The 21,046-nt window shown below is 35.8% G+C and overlaps 1 protein-coding gene across 1 annotated transcript in view; it reads left to right on the top strand.

Annotated features, from left to right (window-relative positions):
* EYS (eyes shut homolog) overlaps window positions 1-21,046 on the top strand; it is a 1,391,558-nt gene that overhangs the window by 804,162 nt on the left and 566,350 nt on the right. The window contains 2 exon segments of the mRNA XM_054722350.1: window positions 12,303-12,475; window positions 16,265-16,356. Of these exon segments, the coding sequence (XP_054578325.1) occupies window positions 12,303-12,475; window positions 16,265-16,356 (265 nt within the window).

Here is a 21,046-nt window from a genome sequence, read left to right as displayed (position 1 = left end):
CTGATATTGGCTTGTGTCTCTTTGGCAACAATAATGACTATAGAGCCAAATGGCTAGCATGATTGGGTCTTCTGAGATGATAAGAAGCCATGGGGAACCAAAAAAGCTCAAGCTGAACACATTTCTTCAATTAATAGAGGCTTTTTAAAGAAATAAAAATATATCTTTCCTTTTTCACTCTCTGTGAGTTAACTACATCACTGTAGATACACCCAGAGACCTCCTGGGGAGGGTCTGTACTATCCCATCACTGAAAGATTTCTCCAAATCTAGAATCGGGGAAGCAGGCATCTTACTTGAAACAAGAACATTAATTTACCATGTGTCCTCCTGTTATTCATTCACATATTCATGAAGCAGACCACAGAGCATCTGAAATGTGACACATGTGAAGGTAGCTTGTAATCCAGTGTTAAAGACATACATGCAAGTATGTAGCTAAATTAAGGCAGTGAGAACATTAGGACAGCTTGCATAGAGAGCAAGGAGGAGGCATTAACTATCTGTGTTCAGGAGAGCCTACTAAAGGATTCCTGGACTGACTGTCATAGTGAGTTTCATTTTTAAAGTTCAGAACAGTAATGTAAGAGGCTTGCAAAATAAGGGAAGGTTTTATTACTATTCTCATTTTAAAGAAGAGGAATTAGGGGCTGAAGATTTAGGGGAGTTGCTTGGTATAACAGGACTGGTGTCAGAATGAGCCTAGGATCCAATCATGATCATAATAGTTGACTAGGATTGTGCCAGAGACAGTGTTAAGTACTCAGTACTTTATTTTTCTCATTTAGTATTCATAGCAACCTACTAGGTAAACCCTATTTGTGGAGTATATTGAGGAGCAGATGAGTTATGGATTGAAGAAGCAAAACATAAAGTTTACATAATAGATATGAGAAAAGTTGAAAAATTAAGGGAGACATTGGGAAAGAGTTGTAAGGATTGTGAACACAAGAATGTCTTTGGTAATTCAAACACAATAGTAAACTACTGACTTGATTTCAATGTAAAGAAAAAAGAAAGGTATTTGTAAAGCCATGTTTTCTTACCTGGTTTTTCTATTGGCCATTGCCTCATGGCAGGAGACTCTAGGACAGTGATGGGCAACCTTTTGAGCTTGGTGTGTCAAACTTCGCCAAAAAACTGAGCATAACTCGGGTAGTGTGTCACTTTGAGGAAAAAAACATTATTTCGCAAATGTTTCATCCTCTGCATGTGGCCGCCTCAGTGGCCGCGTGTCATCAGAAATGGCTACGCGTGTCAGTGCTGACATGAGTGTCATAGGTTCGCCATCACTGCTCTAGGAGAAACAGCTGAATTTTAAAGTAGTTGTGGCCTTGCATTGTCCTTGAATGCTTTCCTTGCTCTTTCCCTGTGACCAAACAGAGCCCAGTTTACATGTGTTAGGAGAGGTACAATTAGGACAACACAAATGCTCTATTATTTTGTAGTTGAGGATAATCAAAAATCTCAGTAAAATAATCAAAGTCTCACAGTTATTAAATTGAATCTAGGTTTTCTGACTACAAAATTCAAATTGTTTTATCACTAGAGGAAATATTTTGGGGTCTAGTCCAGAACATCTTAATATAAGGAGTGTTGCACTCAGCTGGTGTGGCTCAGTGTTTGAGTGTCGTCCTATGAACCAGGAGGTCACGGTTTGATTCCCGGTCAGGTCATGGTGACATGGAACAGACTGACATACCTCAATGTGCAGTTGCGGGGACAAGAGGAGATAAGCCAAAGAATGTATATACTTATAGCCCATGGACATGGGCATAGGGTAGTGAAGACCTGGGCGTGGGGAGTAGATGTTAGGAGGAGGAAGGTAAATGGGGGGTAGGGGAGCAGAGGGAGGAATGAGAGATATCTGTAATACTATCAACAATAAAAAATAAATTTAAAAAATAAAATATTTTAGCTAACATTTGATTTTTTTTCAGTAGTAGATACTGTTAGGCATATCTAGCCCTATATTATCCCAGAATGTGTCAAGGAAATGGAATCTGATTGTTCAATTATGACACTTTCTTATTAGAATTAGCAAATATTCAGCAACTCTGAGAAATCTCTATCTCATTTTGTGCTACATCCATAGTGACATAGTCTTTACAATGAACACACTGCTTTTACAAGGAACCAAAATAGCTTTGATTTGTATTTTTATATTTTAAACCATACTATGCATCTAATTGTATAATTCCCACCTTTTTATAACTTCCAAAAATCAAAAACCTTAATTTAGCAGATATATCCAAGGGTTGCAACTGGCTTCACAATATTATATGAAGCCTTGGATTAAAATATATTATTTAAAGGGAGTAGACTCTAAAATGTAAGGATCAACCTGCATCAGCAATAGCTTAAGTAATATTTATAGATGTAGATAGAAAGTAATAAAATGTGTCATGCTATAGAATGCTTCCCTATAAGAAGGGCAGCTTCTACGGGCCTAGAATATATTGATAAATTTATAATTTCAACAAACCAATGATCAAACTAATAAAATCCTGATAGGATATGACAGAGCCCACATATACTTTGGATGTACCTGTAAGGTTAAAACTGAGAATTAACTATACTTAGAATAAATTCTGTAGGAATGTAAATAATTCTGTAGCCTTTCTAACTTTAAGGTGTAGATTAACAAAAAATTAGCATTCCAATTAAAGATGATGAATTAATCACAAAAATTTACCTGCACTTCCTCCTGAAATCTCACAAATCATGAGAAAAATATTTTTTAAGGTAGAAATCCACTAGGACAAAGATAGTGGTAGCAGAGAAAGACATAAAAATTAGGAAGCTTTTGGATAAATGGAATCAGGCTAAATAGACCTGAGAATTTGGAAACTAAAATTGGCAGCATGAAAAGTAGAGGAGCATGGCGATTCATAGCACAGAATCTACAAAAGCCTTAGGAAATGACAACAGTAGATGACTAGAAGTGGGAGTAAAAGTAGAATAAAAACCCTACTGATTAACTCTTTTAGAATTGATACATTTTTCATCAAACTGCCTATATGATGACATACCCAGCAGTCCTTTAATGAAATTGGACTAATTTTTAACCTTAATATGTCAGGATTTCCTACATAGCCCACAGAAATGTACAAGGACATCCAGATGGTGAGAAGTTTCAAATCTTTACAAGACATTTTTCCAAGGAAATTCATATATTTTATTGCAATTTATTCTTTAAAGTTTATATCTCTCAAATGAAATTAAATCAATACATCTGTATCTTAAACAACTTTGGAATTAAAAAGATGTGTTTTAAGTTACAGTATTTTATTGTAGTAGGCAATTAGACAGGCATGAGCAGGGCAAGGACAGTGGGCTAAGCAGAAAGCCCTGGGTGCCTACCAAGGGACAATTGTAGGGTGGGACCTCATCCCCAGGGTAACCTCTCCTCCCTTAGTATGTTGCTAGTCATGTGATAGACTACCTTAGAGGAGGAACAAGGGGGCCAGAGAATAACCTCATAGGACTCCCATATAAGCCCTTGCATGACCACGCAAGCATTAAGCCCTCAGGACAATGAGGTTCTGACCCATCCTATATAATAAAGAGCTAATATGCTAATTAGACTGGACAGCTGAACCACCTTCTGGAATGACCTTCTGGAATGACCAGTGGGTTGAGGAGCAGGGCTACGGGGCCACGAGGCAGCAGAGGCAGTTGGGGCTGTGAGGGCTGAGCCCCTTGCATGAATTTCGTGCATCAGGCCTCTAGTATCAAATAATCTTAGGAACAAAGCTTCTGTTGACCATGGAGACAGAGTTTTGGTGAAACGACAGCTAACATATAGGCCTCAGTTTGTTTAAGCTCCAGACCCAGAAAAGCAGCAATTCGATGATTAATGAACCCCTGCCCTGGTGCTGACCAATCAGTGGAGACCACCACTCGGAAAGGACACACCTGGAAAGCTGATGAATATTGAATTGAGATTCCCCCCTGGGACCTCCCTTAAAACCCCAGCTTTAAAAGCCTCTCAGAAATCCAGCTCAGCATTCTCTGGAGCATGCCCAAGCCTCCCCTCTCTCCTTTCCCCAGGCATGTGTATCCTTGTTTTATTTCTCCTAAGCCCCAAGGGCCTGCCCTTTTTTTTTTTTTTTTTTACCTCTGTAACTTGTTTCCTGAGCCCACACAGCCCAGCTGGCTCAATTCTTTCACTGCTTACTTCTACCTCTGTGACTTTCCAAATAAACTTTTGCTTGTATTTCATTCTTGATTCTGAATTCTTTCTTAGCCAGAACTCAAGTACCAAGGTTGCAGAACCATAGTTAAATCACCGGTTGATGAACCATGGTTAAATCACCGGTAATATTCTTGTGTCATTTTGCCATTAAAAAAATTAGTCCTCAACATGGTGAAGTAAAAATGTGTTTCTTAATACTAGGAAAAATAGAAAAAGTAGGTGATTATTATGATTTTGAGACATTTTAATAATAGACTTATTTTAAAGGCTTATTATAAACAAATAGTTATTTTTAAATGTTTGATCATTCATTCATTTACAGATATAGATAAATGATGTAAAATATCAATATTTTTCTGGAATAAAAATTTAATTGTTTTGCCTAATAAAGATAAAGACAAGTTAGCTCTTTTATTCAATAGTATGAGTTCCACATCATTTCACCAAAATCAAAAATAGAGTGAACTTGCAAATTATGTGCCCTGGAAAAAAACCTAAAACATGCCAAAAATGTCATTTTGTGTCCCAAATTTGCATATTAATGAGCTACTAAATTTCCATTCAAGTTCTATGAGTCCAAATTCAATATTCCTACCATTAGAATTATTGTTCTTAACCAGATTATTTTTCCAGTAATACAAATGTCTTTGTTAAACCACTAGAATTTCCGTAGTCACTAGAATGTAAAAAAAAGTAAGGCATGGTATTTTCAAAATTGGTCTGAGGAAATAAAGCTCTGTGTTTCACATGCTTTTTTTCTCAACTTTTTATGTATGCCATTCCTGAGATACTTACCATGTATCGGTCCCTGGCTGCTCACCTCCACCCTGAAAATGCCACTTTTTTGGCATGTAAACCATCTCCCCTGCACTTGCAAATTGAAAAACATATTGTCTCTTTTTTCTCTATTCCATACTTCATTCCAAAAGAACTTGGAAGCAGCTTTAAAAATGCCACATGGTACAAATAAGTGAGGAAACTTGACATATGTGTGTGGTTTATGACTTGTTTCTTGTGTTAAATGATGAACTTTCATATCAATAGAAGGCATATTGAAATGACAGTGGCCTGTAGGTCTACTTAGAGTTTCCTAAAGTAGCTATTATCCAAATAAATCATCTAACCTGTTGTGCCTGAGGAGAAATATTCACACAGAAGAACCACTCACAATGGACAAATTAATTAAAGGCACTCAATGGGTGTGTATGTTTGTGTGCATACAGTTTATATGTATATATATTATTTATACTAGAGGCCCAATGCACAACATTCATGCACTGGGGGCAGGGGGATTCCTCAGCCCAGCCTGTGCCCTCTTGCAGTCCAGGACCCCTTGGCAGACATCCCCTGAGGAGTCCTTAGCGCTGCCTCGGAGGTGGGAGAGGCTCCCATCACTGCCACTGCGCTTGCCAGCCATGAGCCCGGCTTCTGGCTGAGTGATGCTTCCCCTGTGAGAGAGCACTGACCATCAGGGTGGCAGCTCCTGCATTGAACATCTGCCCCCTGGTGGTCAGTGCACAATATAGCAACCAGTCATTCCACCGTTCAGTCGATTTGCATACTAGGGTTTTATTATAGAGGATGGTGTGTGTATGTCGTTAACCTAAATCATGAAGAGACAGCAATCAAGCAAACCAAAGAAAAGCATTTATTTGGGATTAAAAGAATAGCAATATTCAGTTAACAACCCAAACTGTGTCCCTCTGGGAGACAAAAGGGGTTTGTTTAGACTAGGGGTCCTCAAACTTTTTAAACAGGGGGCCAGTTCACTGTCCCTCCGACCATTGGAGGGCCGGACTATAGTTTAAAAAAGAACTATGAACAAATTCCTATGCACACTGCACATATCTTAGTTTGAAGTAAAAAAACAAAATGGCAAAAACACCCGCATGTGGCCCGCTGGCCATAGTTTGAGGACGCCTGGTTTAGACCATTCATAAAATATCTTAATTGGTGCTGAAAGCAGAAAGCTAACTTTGGCTAATGTGACTGCTTGTTAAAGCTATCCCTAAGTAAAAGTCTGTCTCTGTGAGGAATGGTAGGTGTTTTTGCAGCATTCTAGAATGTTTACTAGTATTCTTTTGCCCAGTTCAAAAGTTCACATTCTATGTGGTGAGAATGTGCATAAGACCCATTTCCTTAAAGGCCTCCTGGCTCCATTTTAAAGCCTCTTAACATAAGTGACTCCATTTTTTCCACATTTCACATTTCACTGTAATATATTACCTTATCTATTCATGTTTACTTGCATAGTCTTCCTTTTATCTATATATCTGTCTCTCAATTTTGAGAAGCATGAGTGTGTTTTTCTTCTGTACTCCTCCCTGTGTTCAGCTGCTAGTTAAAAGCAAAAATAGTCTTAAACCTATGACAATGTTGAAAAATCAGGTGAAGAGTTGAAAATTATATTTAATTAAAAGCTAATTGCTAGGAATAAGGTGAGATATGGCTTATCTCTATTTATACCTCTGTTTCTCTTCTTATCTATCAGTAAAATCTGACATTGTAAAGAATTAAAACTGATAATTTCCTACATAGCTTGAGGGTGACAATTAGACTATAGGATAAGAGGAAATTTTCTTTTTTCTTCATAACCTTTGATATCTTTTTTCTATGTCCCGAGCAGCTTTGCATTATTGTTTCCAGCTGGCATTGTGTTGATTTTGTTTCATTGAGATATAATTGACATGTAACATTATATTAGTTTCGGGCATACAACATAATGATTCTATATATGTATACACTGCTAAATGATCACCACAATAAGTCTGGTTATTATCTATCACCATACATAGTTCAATTTTGTTTTCTTTTTTCTCTCCTTGTGATAAGGAAATTTAAGATTTACTCTCGTCTTGAGGGTGGAGGTGGTATAGGGACTGGGAGGGGAAAAGGGGGAGAAAATGGGAGATATCTGAAATACTGTCAATAATAAAAATATATTTAAAAAAAGATTTACTCTCTTAGCAACTTGCAAATATGTAATGCAATATCATTAAGTATAGTCACCATGCAGTACATACATTACATCCTCATGATTTATTTAACTTATAACTAAAAGCTCATACCTTTTGATCCCTTTCACCCATTTCGCCCACCCCCATTCCTTTCCCCTCTGGCAACCACCAAGTTTATGAGCTTCCTTTATGAGTTAAAAGGTTCACTTATAAAAGAAGAGCAAAGCATTATACTCAAAGATGAAAACTTAAAAGCCTTCCCTGTAAAATCAAAACAAAAAAAAAAAAAAAAAATAATTTCTTTATCATTATTTCAGTTCATTGTTTGTCCTGATGGTCCTAGGCAATGTAAATGAGTTTAAGAATTAGGAACAAAAAAATTTCATTTCTCACAAGTGATATGGTATTATTAAAAATAGGAAAGTTCAACAAGGTTGTTTAATATATAACACTCAGTTGAATTTCAATATACCAACATAATGAGTTAAATATATAACATTCCAAAAAACTATTTAAAATAGCAATACATTCCTAAGTTTTCTAGAAGTTAACTTAAGAAAATATGCATGGAACCTTTATGAAAAAAGTTATAAAACTATACTAAAAGTGTTTTAGAAACCCTAGTAAAATAGATACATATAATATGCCCATGTACCGGAAGATAAAGTAACACAAAGACACCAATTACTTACATGCTTTTAACAAAATCAATGGAATTCAAATGAATTTTTAATAAGAATTTTATGTAATTCAATAGGATTTTGGACTTGTAACTGATTCTAATATTCATATCAAAATGCACAGGACAAATAGTAAGTAACACAGTCCTGAGGAAGAAGAATATGCAGGACTTTCCCAGTCCAATGTCCGGACTTATCATAAAGCTCTACTATTTAAGTTAGTGTTTGTTTGGTTTGGGGTTGGCAATCTGTCCAACATAAATAGGATACTGATCCCAGAAACAGACCCCATGTACGGGAAGGATAATGCAGAACTGGTAATACAGATGAGTATAGGAAGGATCCTCCACATTAAAAGACAAAAGGGAAAAAAAAGCATTGGAAAGATTCTACACAGAGTAAATACTAAGAAATTATATCATCGGCAAATGGCAACAAAAAGGGTTTTTAAGCAGGAGAGTGGAATGGTTTGACTTGTATTTTGAGTTACTTCCTATTTTCGAGGGTGACAAAGGAATTTTCCCAATTTTCATTTGCTGGGAAAAGGGAAATTTCACACACCTATGTTGTGCATCCTTTTTTAAAAAGTCTGTTAATTACTTTCAGGAAAAAAAAATTTCAACTATTTGACTAGTTCTCTTTCAGCTTTCCTTGCAGCTCATATTTATTATAAGTTTTCTTTGGCTACACTGAAAGTCTCTGTCAATCTTAAACTGCATACACCTGCTTTCTATTTCAGTATTATTTATTTTCTAAACTTCCTTTTTCATGTGCATTATACAATTAATACTTGCTCTATGAATTGTCATTGACTTACAGACCATGGAATAATCTGTGAAAGAAACAAATATTTCATAATTTACTTTGAAATATGCTTTATTTCTACAAATACCATAATATTTAAATTGCCAGGAACAATGCAATTGAGCATTTTGAGTACTTGAATCCAAAAGTCAGAGAGTAACTATGAAATAAGCCATAAATCTGGGTGTGTGAGATTTGACTTTGAAGTAGTCTTCCAAATAGAACAGCAGTTTTGTCCACTGTGAACCCATTCCCACAATCTCAATGGGAATTGACCCCATCCTCATCTTTAGTGGAAGGCTTCATTGGTGACCCAGTTTGGGCCACTAAACTGTTAGGAGAGGTTCATTCTGTTCTTCTTTCCTCTTTTGAAACTATAGGAAACTGAGAATTGGTCATGAATGAGGAAGTATGTCACTTAAACTACTACTGACCACTATATTAAATCAGGAATAAATCAAATCTCAGATTGAAGCTCACTTTGTGACTAGCAGAATGGAGAGACAGAAGAAGTTTAGATATTTTATGAAAAGCCAGCTGACCTTTTGCATACATAAACATTCATTTGGAAGTCCACCCTATTCTTGAACTTCTTGTTGCTTATGCCATTAAATTATTTAGTGCTGAAGTCATTTGAAATTGGGCTTTCTGGTTATTTGTATCAAAAGCATATAAACTTATTCAAAGGAATAATTATAATATGAGGGCATGCAATCAGATAAAGGTTCTTCTATTTGGAAAAATGAAAATCCAGAGGCAGAAATTTATTATTTAACTAGAGGCCCAGTGCACAAAATTTGTGCACAGGTAGGATCCCTAGGCCTGGCTGGCGATCAGGGCCAATCTGTGGGGTGACAAGCGGGGAGATAGGGGAGCCCCCACTGGCACCCACCTTGGCCAGCCTGGCACTGCCTGCTCTCCAGCCCCGCCGCACGCCGCCGCTGCCGGTTGCCTCCTTCTGCAGGGCAACCGGTGGGGTGATCAGGGGGTGGAAGGGGGGCCCGCTGGCACCTGTCTTGGCTGGCCTGGGGTCTGGGGGCAGCTCCTGCGTTTAGTGTCTGCCCCCTGGTGATCAGTGCGCATCATAGTGACCAGTTGTTCCATTGTTCGGTTGATTTGCATATTAGGCTTTTGTAATATAGGAATTCTAGATAATGAAAAGTATATGGAATTATTAATTTACACTAGCCCAGTGATTTTCAAACCTTTTCATCTCATGGCACACATAAACTAATTACTAAAATTCTGCAGCACACCAAAAAATATATTACGTTTTTGCCAATCTGACAAAATAAATAGGTATAATTTTGATTCATTCACACTAGGTGGTATTGTTGTGTTGGCTGTTGTCATTTTTTTGACAAGCTAAAGGAAAACAGTGCCCCTGACTTAATACTTAGGTATTGCGTGTTTTGAAAATTCTTGCAGCACATGGGTTAAAAATAATGAATTAAAAGACTTTTTGAGTTAATAATTGTTGATTGGACAAAATATTTCTAAAGCATTTAAAGATATATAGTAGTTTATTTCACCAATGTTTGGTATGTATTCATGTTGTCATATTAGTCTTTGTCCGAAAATATTTTATTCTCTTTCACATTTTCTTTTATTTTTAAGATTTCAAAGAGGAATGAAAAGGGAGAGAGAGATAGAAATATCAATAATGAGGCCCCACATTGGGGATGGATTCCACAACCCAGGCATATGCCCTGACTGGGAATCAAACCATGACCTCTAGGTTCATAGATGAACACTTAACCACTGAACCACTCCAGCCAGGCTTCTTTCACATCTTGAACTTTAAGTCAAATGGATATTTGACTTCACGCCCAATTTACTCAAATAAATGTTTAAAAACTTTTCATATTATTTAATGTTATGTGAAATTCTGTTGCACCATGCCTTTAACATCAGCATTAAAACTTTACAATAAGAGAATTATTTAAGGGTCAAAATCTTTGCAGTAGTTTTATCAGATTAACATCAGGTAAGAGACTCCCAAAATGTGTCCCACCTTTAACATTATTTGATTCTATAGCTTATTTTTGAGGAGTTATAAGAAAATGAACTACTGCCTCCAGAAGAAAAAGAATATAAATTCTAATGTCTCAATGTCTGGCCCTGATTTCTAATTAAAGTCTCTTTAATAAAAGCTGTTGGGCTGCTTTAAAAAATAAACTTTATAAGGAAGAAATATGTCTTTATCATAGATAGAACAACTAGAACAATTAGAATGTCAGAATTAAAAGCACATTTTTAATATTTTCAATTTTTTGACCTACTTCTCTAATAAAGTACTTGATTTTTTTAAAAAAATGCATCCATCCTAGCTGCTTTGGCTCAGTGGATAGAGCATCAGCCTGTGGACTGTAGGGTCCCCGGTTTGATTCCAGTCAAGGGCACATGCCCAGATTGTGGGCTCAATCCCCAGTGTGGGTTTTGCAGGTAGCAGCTAATCAGGATCAATGATTCTCATCATTGATGTTTTTTTCTCTCTCTCTCCCTCTTCCTTCCTCTCTGAAATCAACAAAGAGGAAGGATATATCTGGGTTTTTTTGGTCTACAAAACACAAATGTTTTCTGGCAGTATTTTGAGCCTTTTTATTTCTGGTTAAAAGGAAAAATTTCTTTGAGGCTTAGCTAATTATTTTCTTAGAGATTTTTTACAAGTTTGAAAATTTAGCTTTATTGAAAAGTTTATAATAAGAAAAACACTCCATATAAAATATAAAATCTATAGAAGTTTTAATGTAAATATTTTAAAATTATCTAACCTTGATGAACAGCAAACTAAAATGGTTTCATAAATTATCTCTTCTATTAATTGTAAAATAATAAACACTTTGGAAGTTTTCAAGGACAGAGAGTTGGTGTTCGTGAATACGTGTCACAGGAGGAGCAGAAGGGAGAAAGTGAATGAAAAGAGATAATCAAATCCATTGTTATAGATATATCAACCAACAGTGATTCATTAATTATGTGTTCATCAAAGAAAAGTAACTTTTAATAATATAAAATAATTAACACCTTATTCAGAGAAATAAGCTAACTAGGTTTCATTTAATCATATATTTATAAACAAGAAATTGTCAAAGTATTTTGCTCAAAATATCTCCATATTTTACTTGAAAAATTAAGGCTAATTAAAATATAATCATTCAGAAGGTAAATAAGAAAAGAAAGATAATGAGAGAGAATTTTCTTTTAAAGAAGCTCAGATAATATAATGTTGTTACAAAAGGGTGACAATTCCTTTACTTCCAATAATGTCTATCAGTGTTCAGTAGCAACCCAATCAAATTTACAATGACATAAAACATAACTTTGTACCAACATTTATAGATGCAGTGAGTGACACTTTGAGAAATGTTCCTGTTTCTGTTGACTTATAACATAAAATCTAAGTAAAATCACTATTGAAGATTAATCATCTGGACATCCCTGCCTTCCATTGAGATTTGATTATGAAGCCCCAATATACAGAAATATGATAAGTCACTGTGACTAAAGCAAAGGAAATAGGTGCCCAGGCTTGCAATAGGCAGGAAAGAGTCAGGTGTGAGCCATTTCAGAAAACCTTATGCTAATATTAATAATGTGACACCCAACTATTGAGCATTCTATCCCAACCTAAATTACTTTTCTTTTTTTCTGATTCTACAGGTTTCAGTTGTGTTTGTTATTATGGAGATTCCTTTCTAGAATTTCAGAATATATTTTTAAATCCACAAAATAATATCTCCCTAGAATTTCAGACCTTCATCTACATCAAGCAAGACTCAAATTTAGTAAATGGATTTTTTATTCAATTATTTATTGAAAATGGTACTTTACAGGTAAGCCATTAAATTTATTTAATTTAAAGCAAATTTTAGGAATTTATTGTAATTTTTTTCTTTAAATGCTCATCTTTCTGAAGTAGTGTAACTCATATACATAAATAAATGGTATCAGGTCATAGAAATTAAACAGATATAAAAGATTTGTAGTAGCAACATTTTTATTCATTTATTTTTTCAATCATTCATTGAACATTTATGTTATCATTTACTTTGCTAGGTTCTAAAGGTTCAATTGTAAATAAAACACATATTGTTCTCCTTATATTGCTTCCAATTTATTACAAATAATAATAACAAATGGAAGCAGAGCAAGAAAATAGAATTACATAATGAATAAGATACTAGAATAAGTCATCAAACATCAGTCGGATCCTCTGAGATACACTTTGCTGATCCCTGGTCTACAGCATTTTTTCTTAATTAAAACAAGAAATTTCCCTTAGTCTTATAATGAGCAGAAAAAAATACAGAGACAAAATGTAAGCAATTATAAAGCAAGCATAATATTGAGCGTTGGTCATGTTCAGAATGTTTTCTCAGCACATTTTCTGCTGCTAACTCAACTGCCATAACTGAGTGTATAACTCAGCTAGTTCCTCTCACCACTGTGGACATCTCCAATCAGAGACATTATGAGGAATGTCCAGAGACTTGTTGGAGCTGCGGGTGAAAATATTTTATGAAATAGTGGATTAGGAGACTTCTTTCACTTTCACGTGGATACAAATAACTTCATGATAGGTCGAACCAAGACATTTAAGAATTGTAAAATGTAATGGGTAAAGAGAGGTGTAGAATTTCTTTCCTTTAGTTTTATGACAAAGAAATGATATATATATTGACATGTCTGTAATAATAATGACTATTGTTTATTGAATTGCAATTATGTGTCAGGCTCCATCGTAAGAAAATTTATTAAGAACATGGACTCTGGAGCTAGACTGTCTGGAGTTTGAATCCCAGCTCTGCCCCTTAAGAGCTTTGAGACCTGCAAGACACTTAAGGGCCTTCTGTTTAAATTTACTCACTTAAATTTCAAATGAAGTTAATACAAATCATTGTGAGGTTTAAATTAGTAAGTAAATAAACATCATGAAGCAAATGCAATACAGTGAATAAATAAGTGAGGCATATAAACATGTAGAAGAATGCATGTGGCATGTTAAATGTGTCACAAGGTTCCTATGGACAAACTAAGGCTCTCAGAGAGTTTGGTATGATTACACATGCTCTTCAATCTTTTTTAAAGATGATAGATCAATAATTTTTACTCTTTTATGTCAATACGAAATCCATGTTCTTTCCACTCACATCACTGTTTCCTTGTAATGATTTGAAGGAAATTTCAGCATTATTCTATTTTTATGATTTTAAAATCTTCCTTGTTCCCCTATGATTTGCCAGACTATCCCCCAATTTCCTCATCTACTTTAAAAGTATAATCATATGGGGAATATATTTACATTACAATTTTAACAAAAATACATATTTGTGGTTAAACTTTTACAATGATCATAATTTAAGACCTATTCAAATTCTATACATGCAGAATTGTTAGTCAAATAAATTTTAGGAAACTTAAGCTTTAAAGTTTTATCAAACTTAATTTTTAAAAAGTATTTTATTGTCTCTTTCCAATAACAAGGAGGTAAGTAGATACATCTATAGTCGGGACTCAAATATCAGCCCCCCAACTCATTAACTGTGTCACAGATTACAGTGTCTCCCTGGCTGAGGGCAAATCACCTATTTCCACCTCTGTTTGGTGGAAATCATAAAATGATAATTCCTAATTCATATGTTTTTATTTTATTTTACTTTTGTTTTGTAAAGAAACAATCAGTTGACATTTGTAAAGTGCTTTAAAAATCCATGATAACAGAGTCATCAGTCAATAGCAGCAAATCTGTTTCTTATACAATTATAAATGAGCTATTTATTATAAAAGAAAATGTAAGTAAAATTAATAGGATTGTCAATTAAATATTTTATGTATGTTTAACTTTGACACCCCTGAAGATAATAGAAATTACTATCTTAGCAGTACCTGAGAAATAATTTTTTAAGTATTTTAACAAATTAAGGAGACTACTCTTCCCACAAGCATGCATTGTTGGTTAGTACATTATTATTTAAGCTTAAAAGAATATTGTAACCAACAACATAGATTTCTAAGTGTTATACATAAGAAACAGATAAATTATCCTCTGGTGTCAAAAATACTAAATGTATTCTTTAGTAACTTCGGTTGTATACTGGACACGGTAAAAATTCAGTAATTAAACACCGAGTTTTACTTAGTTTCACAGGGCTTGAGAAAAATATATGGCCAAATATTATGCAATTTAAAGTATTTCTTAAAGTGAACCTGGAGCAGATAATATTATAAAGGAAAGAAACCTTTTGCAAAGCCCAGATATCATTAAAAAATAAAATACATAACATTATATTTCCTTTTGGGCTACATTTTGAAATATTTAAGTATATCAGTTTAATATAGCTAGATGCATAGGAGTTATAAAACACTATGCAACTGTTTTTCTTTAACTTATATGTGGATTACAGGTATCCTGCAGATATGATAAAGACTATAAAGCCTTCTTCTGGGAAAGAATAGCCACAATATAACTGGTATACATCCAGGCACATTCTGTTAAGAGGATAAATAGGAAGTGCAGCCCACTCCGGAGATTCCCAGAGATGCCTGGTCAAACATACCAGTTATAGACATAATTTGCCCCTTTTAAACTATAACTCACCTAGAGGCCTGGTGCATGAAAATTCATGCACTAGAGGGGGGTCCCTCAGCCCGGCCTGCCCCCTCTCACAGTCCGAGAGCCCTCTGGGAGGAGACCCAGCAATCAGGGGAAGGCGATGCCCCATCACACTTCTGCTGCTGCTACTGCCGGCAGCACAAGCCTTGGCCAGCCCTGGTTACCTGAGCCTCGGGCAGCCCTGGGCAGCTGGGAAGATGCCATCTGAGGCTTGCCTGTGCCTCGGGCTGGCCCTGGGTGGCTGGGGGCTGAGGGAACTGGGGGACTTGGGAGGCAGGCGCTCAGAGCTGAGGGGACCAGGTGCCGCCTACTTCTGACTGTGGGAGCCGCCTTCTTTGCGGGCTGGGTATTCAATTAGCATATTCCCTCCTTATTGGCTGTGGGTGCCGCCATCTTTGAGGGCGGGGCATTCAATTAGCATATTCCCTCCTTATTGGCTGTGAGCACCACCATCTTTGCAACAGCATGAGGGTCAATTAGCATATTCCCTCTTTATTAGATAGGATTGGCCCAATTAGCAATAATCCTACAAATAGCCATGGGTATCTTCAAGCCTTGGAAAGCTTAGAGTGTATGGTTAACTTTCATAATCTTTAAGTTTCCCTTCCTGTGACGTTAACATCACCCTCTAGAATGCATTCACTGGTCTTATACATTGAAGGAAAATTGCCAAAACCTGTTCCCTGCTGACAGAAGAAGCAGCCTTTCTCAATTAGGTTCACCCCAATACTGGAAAAGAAACCAGAAGTGTGTGTGTGTGTGTGTGTGTGTGTGTGTGTGTGTGTGTACACGTGTATGGTGTATATATATATGTAATATTTATACATTTATGTGTCTTAATCCTAGCCGTTATTAGCTGTATAACCTTGAGCTGTCACTTCTCTTTAAGTTTCAGACTTCTTGTCTAACTAACACAATAAGAAAAATTATTGGTGAATTGTAAAGTCTAATGTAAGTATATGATGTTAGTTTCACACAGAAAAACTGAGGAAAACTTTTTTCCCCATAGTACCACTTTTTCTGTGCTGGTGAAGCAAAATTGGAAAGCATTAACACTACTATTAAAGTAGATGATGGACAATGGTATTCACTGTTTATCAGGTAAGATATACTTATTTTCTTTCCCACTTAATCTTTTAAGTAGCAAAGACTTCCTCTGGGTATTGTTCTTGCCATTTGAAAGTAGAGATTATCCTGATTAGTATTCACATGCACTTGTATGTGAATTAGTGTTTATCAACCCATTCTGCCTTTTCTATGTGCCCTTAAAATAGTACTGGGGAAAGAATGTTATAAGGATTACATTATCAACAAACTTACACAAGCAGATTATAAAAAGCCATAAAAGCCTCATATTATTTTCTGCTTATAAGAGTAATGAAAAAAAAACTGGTATTTTTTATATCAAAATAAAATATATTTACATTAGAAAAATTGGAACATCCAGAAAAACCATAAAGAAGACAATTAAAATGATCCATTATACCATAGTCAAAATAGAAACATTAACATATTATATTCCCAAAAGCTGTGTTTAAAGGTGACTCTATTCCTAAACCTTCACAAACATCAGGTATCATTCTGCCAATCTGATAAGTAAAAATGACATTTGCCCTTAATTTGCCTTCTTCAATTTTTAGTAAGGTTTACATTTTAATATAGATTTAGTGTCTTTTTGTTATGTGTTTTGCCTCTTCCACCTTTAAGTGATGCTTTAAAACAACTCCATCCTTATCTAATATGTAGACTGAAGTAAATTATTTGGTTATGACAATATATTATTATATAATAAAAATTGTTATCTACTTAACACCAATAAAGAAGAAAGTAAAGAGGCGAAAACAGAAACTGGGAAAAGAAGTTAAAGGAAAGGTTTCAAGGAAATTCTACCTTCCTTAGACCAGAACTACCTAAATCCTGTTGTCTAAAGTACATATACTTAAGAAAAGTGACCAAAAAAACAGTCTATTATCAACAAAATTGAGGAAAGGCTACATGACATATACCTCTCCTGATTAATCACAATGTGCATGAGCATTTTAAGATCTCTGTAATCCTGTTTACTGAAGTCTCACATGCTTTGCTTAACTCAAGACATGGACACAGAACCCTTAACATTTATTTGCTTAGCATTTTCACCTCGCACTTAACTATTGTCGGGGGCAATGCACTATGGGAAACGCTATCTGCCTAGGTAATAATTTCTCTCCTCAGAGACTGCCACTGTCTTGGGGAAAAGCAGGTGTCTGAGCACTGGGGCAGCAGTAGGGCTCATGTCCTTGGCTCCTCCAGGAAACTAAAAGACAAATGAGAGGTGATGGGAGAGGCAGAGGGGTGCACCAGAAGAAGCTGTCTGGCCTGGGGTGTGTTGGAAAAGGTTTAAAAAATAAATGAGAACACGGCAATTATAGTTACAGTTTATTATACACCAACTTTGTGTCCACTAGTAATTATATTACATATATGAATTTTTTGTTTCAAAAAGCAAATTTAATTATTAACCAAATCCCCAGATGCAAAACTGAAAGGTAAAGAGATTAAATACTGAAAGTAACATAGTTAGAAAACAGCACAGTTCGGCTACTCTTACTCCAAAACCTATGAATAACTTTTAAGTCATGTGCCTTCTGACCAATTATAGAAAATATAATTTGATTTATTTTTTACTATCCTAAAAGAACCGCTGTATGTTCAAGATGAGATAAATACAAGAATTATAAATTACCTGCCCAGTAAACAAAACTAACAGCAGCAAGAACAAAATTAGCACACATTAATTAACCACCATGTGCCAGATGCTTTACAAACACATAACTGTATCTAATCATCAGAAAACTCATAATGCCCTAATGCCCATTGTATTGATTAGGCTGGGCTGCTGTCACAACGTACTACAGACGACGTGGCTTAAACAACAGGAATTTAGTCTAAGAGGAAGGTATTGGCAGGGTGGTTTTTTTCCGAGGCCTCTCTCCTTGGCTTGTAGATGACTGTGTTTGCCCTGTGTCTTCACATAACACTCCTCAATGTGTATTTGTGTCCTGTTTTCTTCTTATAAGGACATCAGTCATGTTGGATGAGTGTTCATTCACCTAATGACCTCATTTTACTTATTATTCCTTTGAAGGCTCTGTCTTCAAACACAACCACATTCTGAAGTACTGAGGGTTTGGACTTCAACATGTGAATTTTGGGGAGACATAATGCAGTCCAAAACACTCATTTTGCATATTTGGGAGCTGAGAGTAGGAGAAAGTAGACATCTTGTCAGCCTGTGGGAGGGCAAGGTCAGAACCCAGATCTCCTGCCTCCTGACTTGATAATTTTTCTACTATAACGTGCCTATTCCGTGTTTTAAAAATGACAACGTATTATGTAAAGTGTTCTTAAAAGAAACATTAAATGTGAAACATTTTTAAAATCTCAAGAATACCTATTTTTTTCACTATCCTCATTACATGTTACTTTTAAGGATAGTTAACAACAAAAAAATGTCGCTCTACCCTAACAAAAGTAGGAAGGAAAATAGGAGAGCTTAAATCAGGTGAAATATACAGTGGAGTATAAAGACAGATATACTGAAAACTATTTCAGTGAGAAATTAACTGTAACTGTTGCTCATCTTTTAATGAAAGGGAAAATGAAACCAAACCATGATGTTAGGCTGTGGAACAACAGTATGTAGTATATCAAAAGGCAAAACACAGATAGGTATGCATTTGTCACCCACTCTTGAAAACCATGGGTGTTTATAAGCAGGAGGTGTCGAGAGAGATTAAGATGGTGGTACATGTATTCTTTGACAAACACAAAGATGACAGTGTGATGTTATACTTTATGTCTGTTATACTTATAATGCTTAATGCATGAGTCATATTAATTACATTATTAATATGTGGACGAAAGGAGCCACTTGCTAACCTAACTCAGGGAAGGCCTGCATGGTAGTTTTGCAAACCATGACCTAAAGTAACCACAAAGGAAAGTCTAAAAGTAAAACCTTTTAATTAAAAAGCAGTTTATAGTGGGTAGTCATGTCCTAGGCTACTTTCTCCCCTGACAAAGATCAATTTTTTAAAATATAAATATATATTTTTATTGATTTCAGGGAGGAAGGGAGAGGGAGAGAGAGATAGAAACATCAGTGATGAGAGAGAATCATTGATTGGCTGCCTCCTGCACACACCCCCACTGGGGATCGAGCCAGCAACTCAGGCATGTGCCCTTGACCTGGAATCAAACCCGGGACCCTTCAGTCTGCAGGCTGAGGTGCTATCCACTGAGCCAAACCAGCTGGGGCCAAAGATCAATTTTTGATCTTTACTGAGTCTATTGTCTTTTTGCATCTAAGATAACTTACCTGTGGAATGTTAGGGTAACTTGTAACTTCCCTTTTTCCGGACCCCTCAAGACACAAGCCATGCCACCAAGGCGCAGACCACAGATTTCCTCATTGTATTGTTATCATGTTAATTGTTGACTGTTAACTATCCGGTACCCACCTGTGTAAAAGAATCATGTGTCTACCATTTTACTTTTTAGCCAATCTCAGAGGTTTCCCCTGCTTTGCTTTCTCCCTCCTCCCTAATTTATCACCAGCGGATTTCATGTAACCCATGTACATCTCCTCCTTTAATCGTAATGTATAAAAATAGGTGAAAAATCGCCATTCTCCAGAGCATTATCCCAATATGTTGAGATTTTGCTTCCTGGCAATTGTCAATAGTTTGGCTCAAATAAACTCACAAAAATTCTTTACAGGTTTAAATGTGTCTTACACCAACAAATATACCACGTGTTACTTATATTATAAACATCATAAAATATTTCCATTATAGTATCATATCTTATAATATAATTATATTATTACATTACATTATATAATTGCATTGTATTATTATATTATTATATTATTATATTATTATGTATATTATATACATAATTAATATATTATATTATTACTAGAGGCCCGGTGCACAACATTCATGCACTGGGGGTGGGGCACATCAGCCCAGCCTACGCCCTCTCACAGTCTGGGACCCCACAGGGGATGTCCATCTGCTGGCTTAGGCCTGCTCCCTGCAACAGGTGGACATCCTCCGAGGAGTCCTTAGCTCTGCCACGGAGGCAGGAGAGGCTCCCGCCATTGCCAGCCGTGAGCCCGGCTCTTGCATTGAGCATCTGCCCCTTGGTAGTCAGTGCGTGTCAGAGTGACCAGTTGTTCAGCCATTTGGTCAATTTGCCTATTAGACTTTTATTATATAGGATATTATATTTTAAGTCCTAATTAACATCTACCTTTGTTCTTGAAAAGAACAAAGATAGAAATAAATTAGGTTCTTCTCACCTCCTCAAATATGGAACTTAAAAGTTTTTTTAAGTGCCTACCATTAAAAATGCATCCATGCATTTAAAAAAATTTCTTCATTTACTGCCTTAATCTTAAGCTCCATGGTCTACATCCTGATTTGTAAGTAAATTGCATAAACCCCATCCATTCTCTTATAGCTGTCTCATGATGATTTTGTTGGTTTGGACCTTGGTTTGGGAGTAGGCAGCTCCTGAACTAAGATCTGTACAGAACCAAATAAACTAGGACAAATGAGAAACATCTTCAGTTACCCTTGAGAAAACCATTTATCAATTACTGTAGATGTGTAATAAATTGTGGTGAGTTTTTAAAAAGAGGATCATGGTTATGTGAACAGTAAATAAGATTTAAGATGACTGACTTATAACAATGAAACCCACACATTCTCTCAAATGATATTGAAATGGATACAAAGCCTGT

This window comes from Eptesicus fuscus, chromosome 10 (assembly GCF_027574615.1).
Source record: "Eptesicus fuscus isolate TK198812 chromosome 10, DD_ASM_mEF_20220401, whole genome shotgun sequence".
NCBI classification, from domain to species: Eukaryota; Metazoa; Chordata; class Mammalia; order Chiroptera; family Vespertilionidae; genus Eptesicus; species Eptesicus fuscus.
This window is presented reverse-complemented; position numbering and strand designations above follow the sequence as displayed.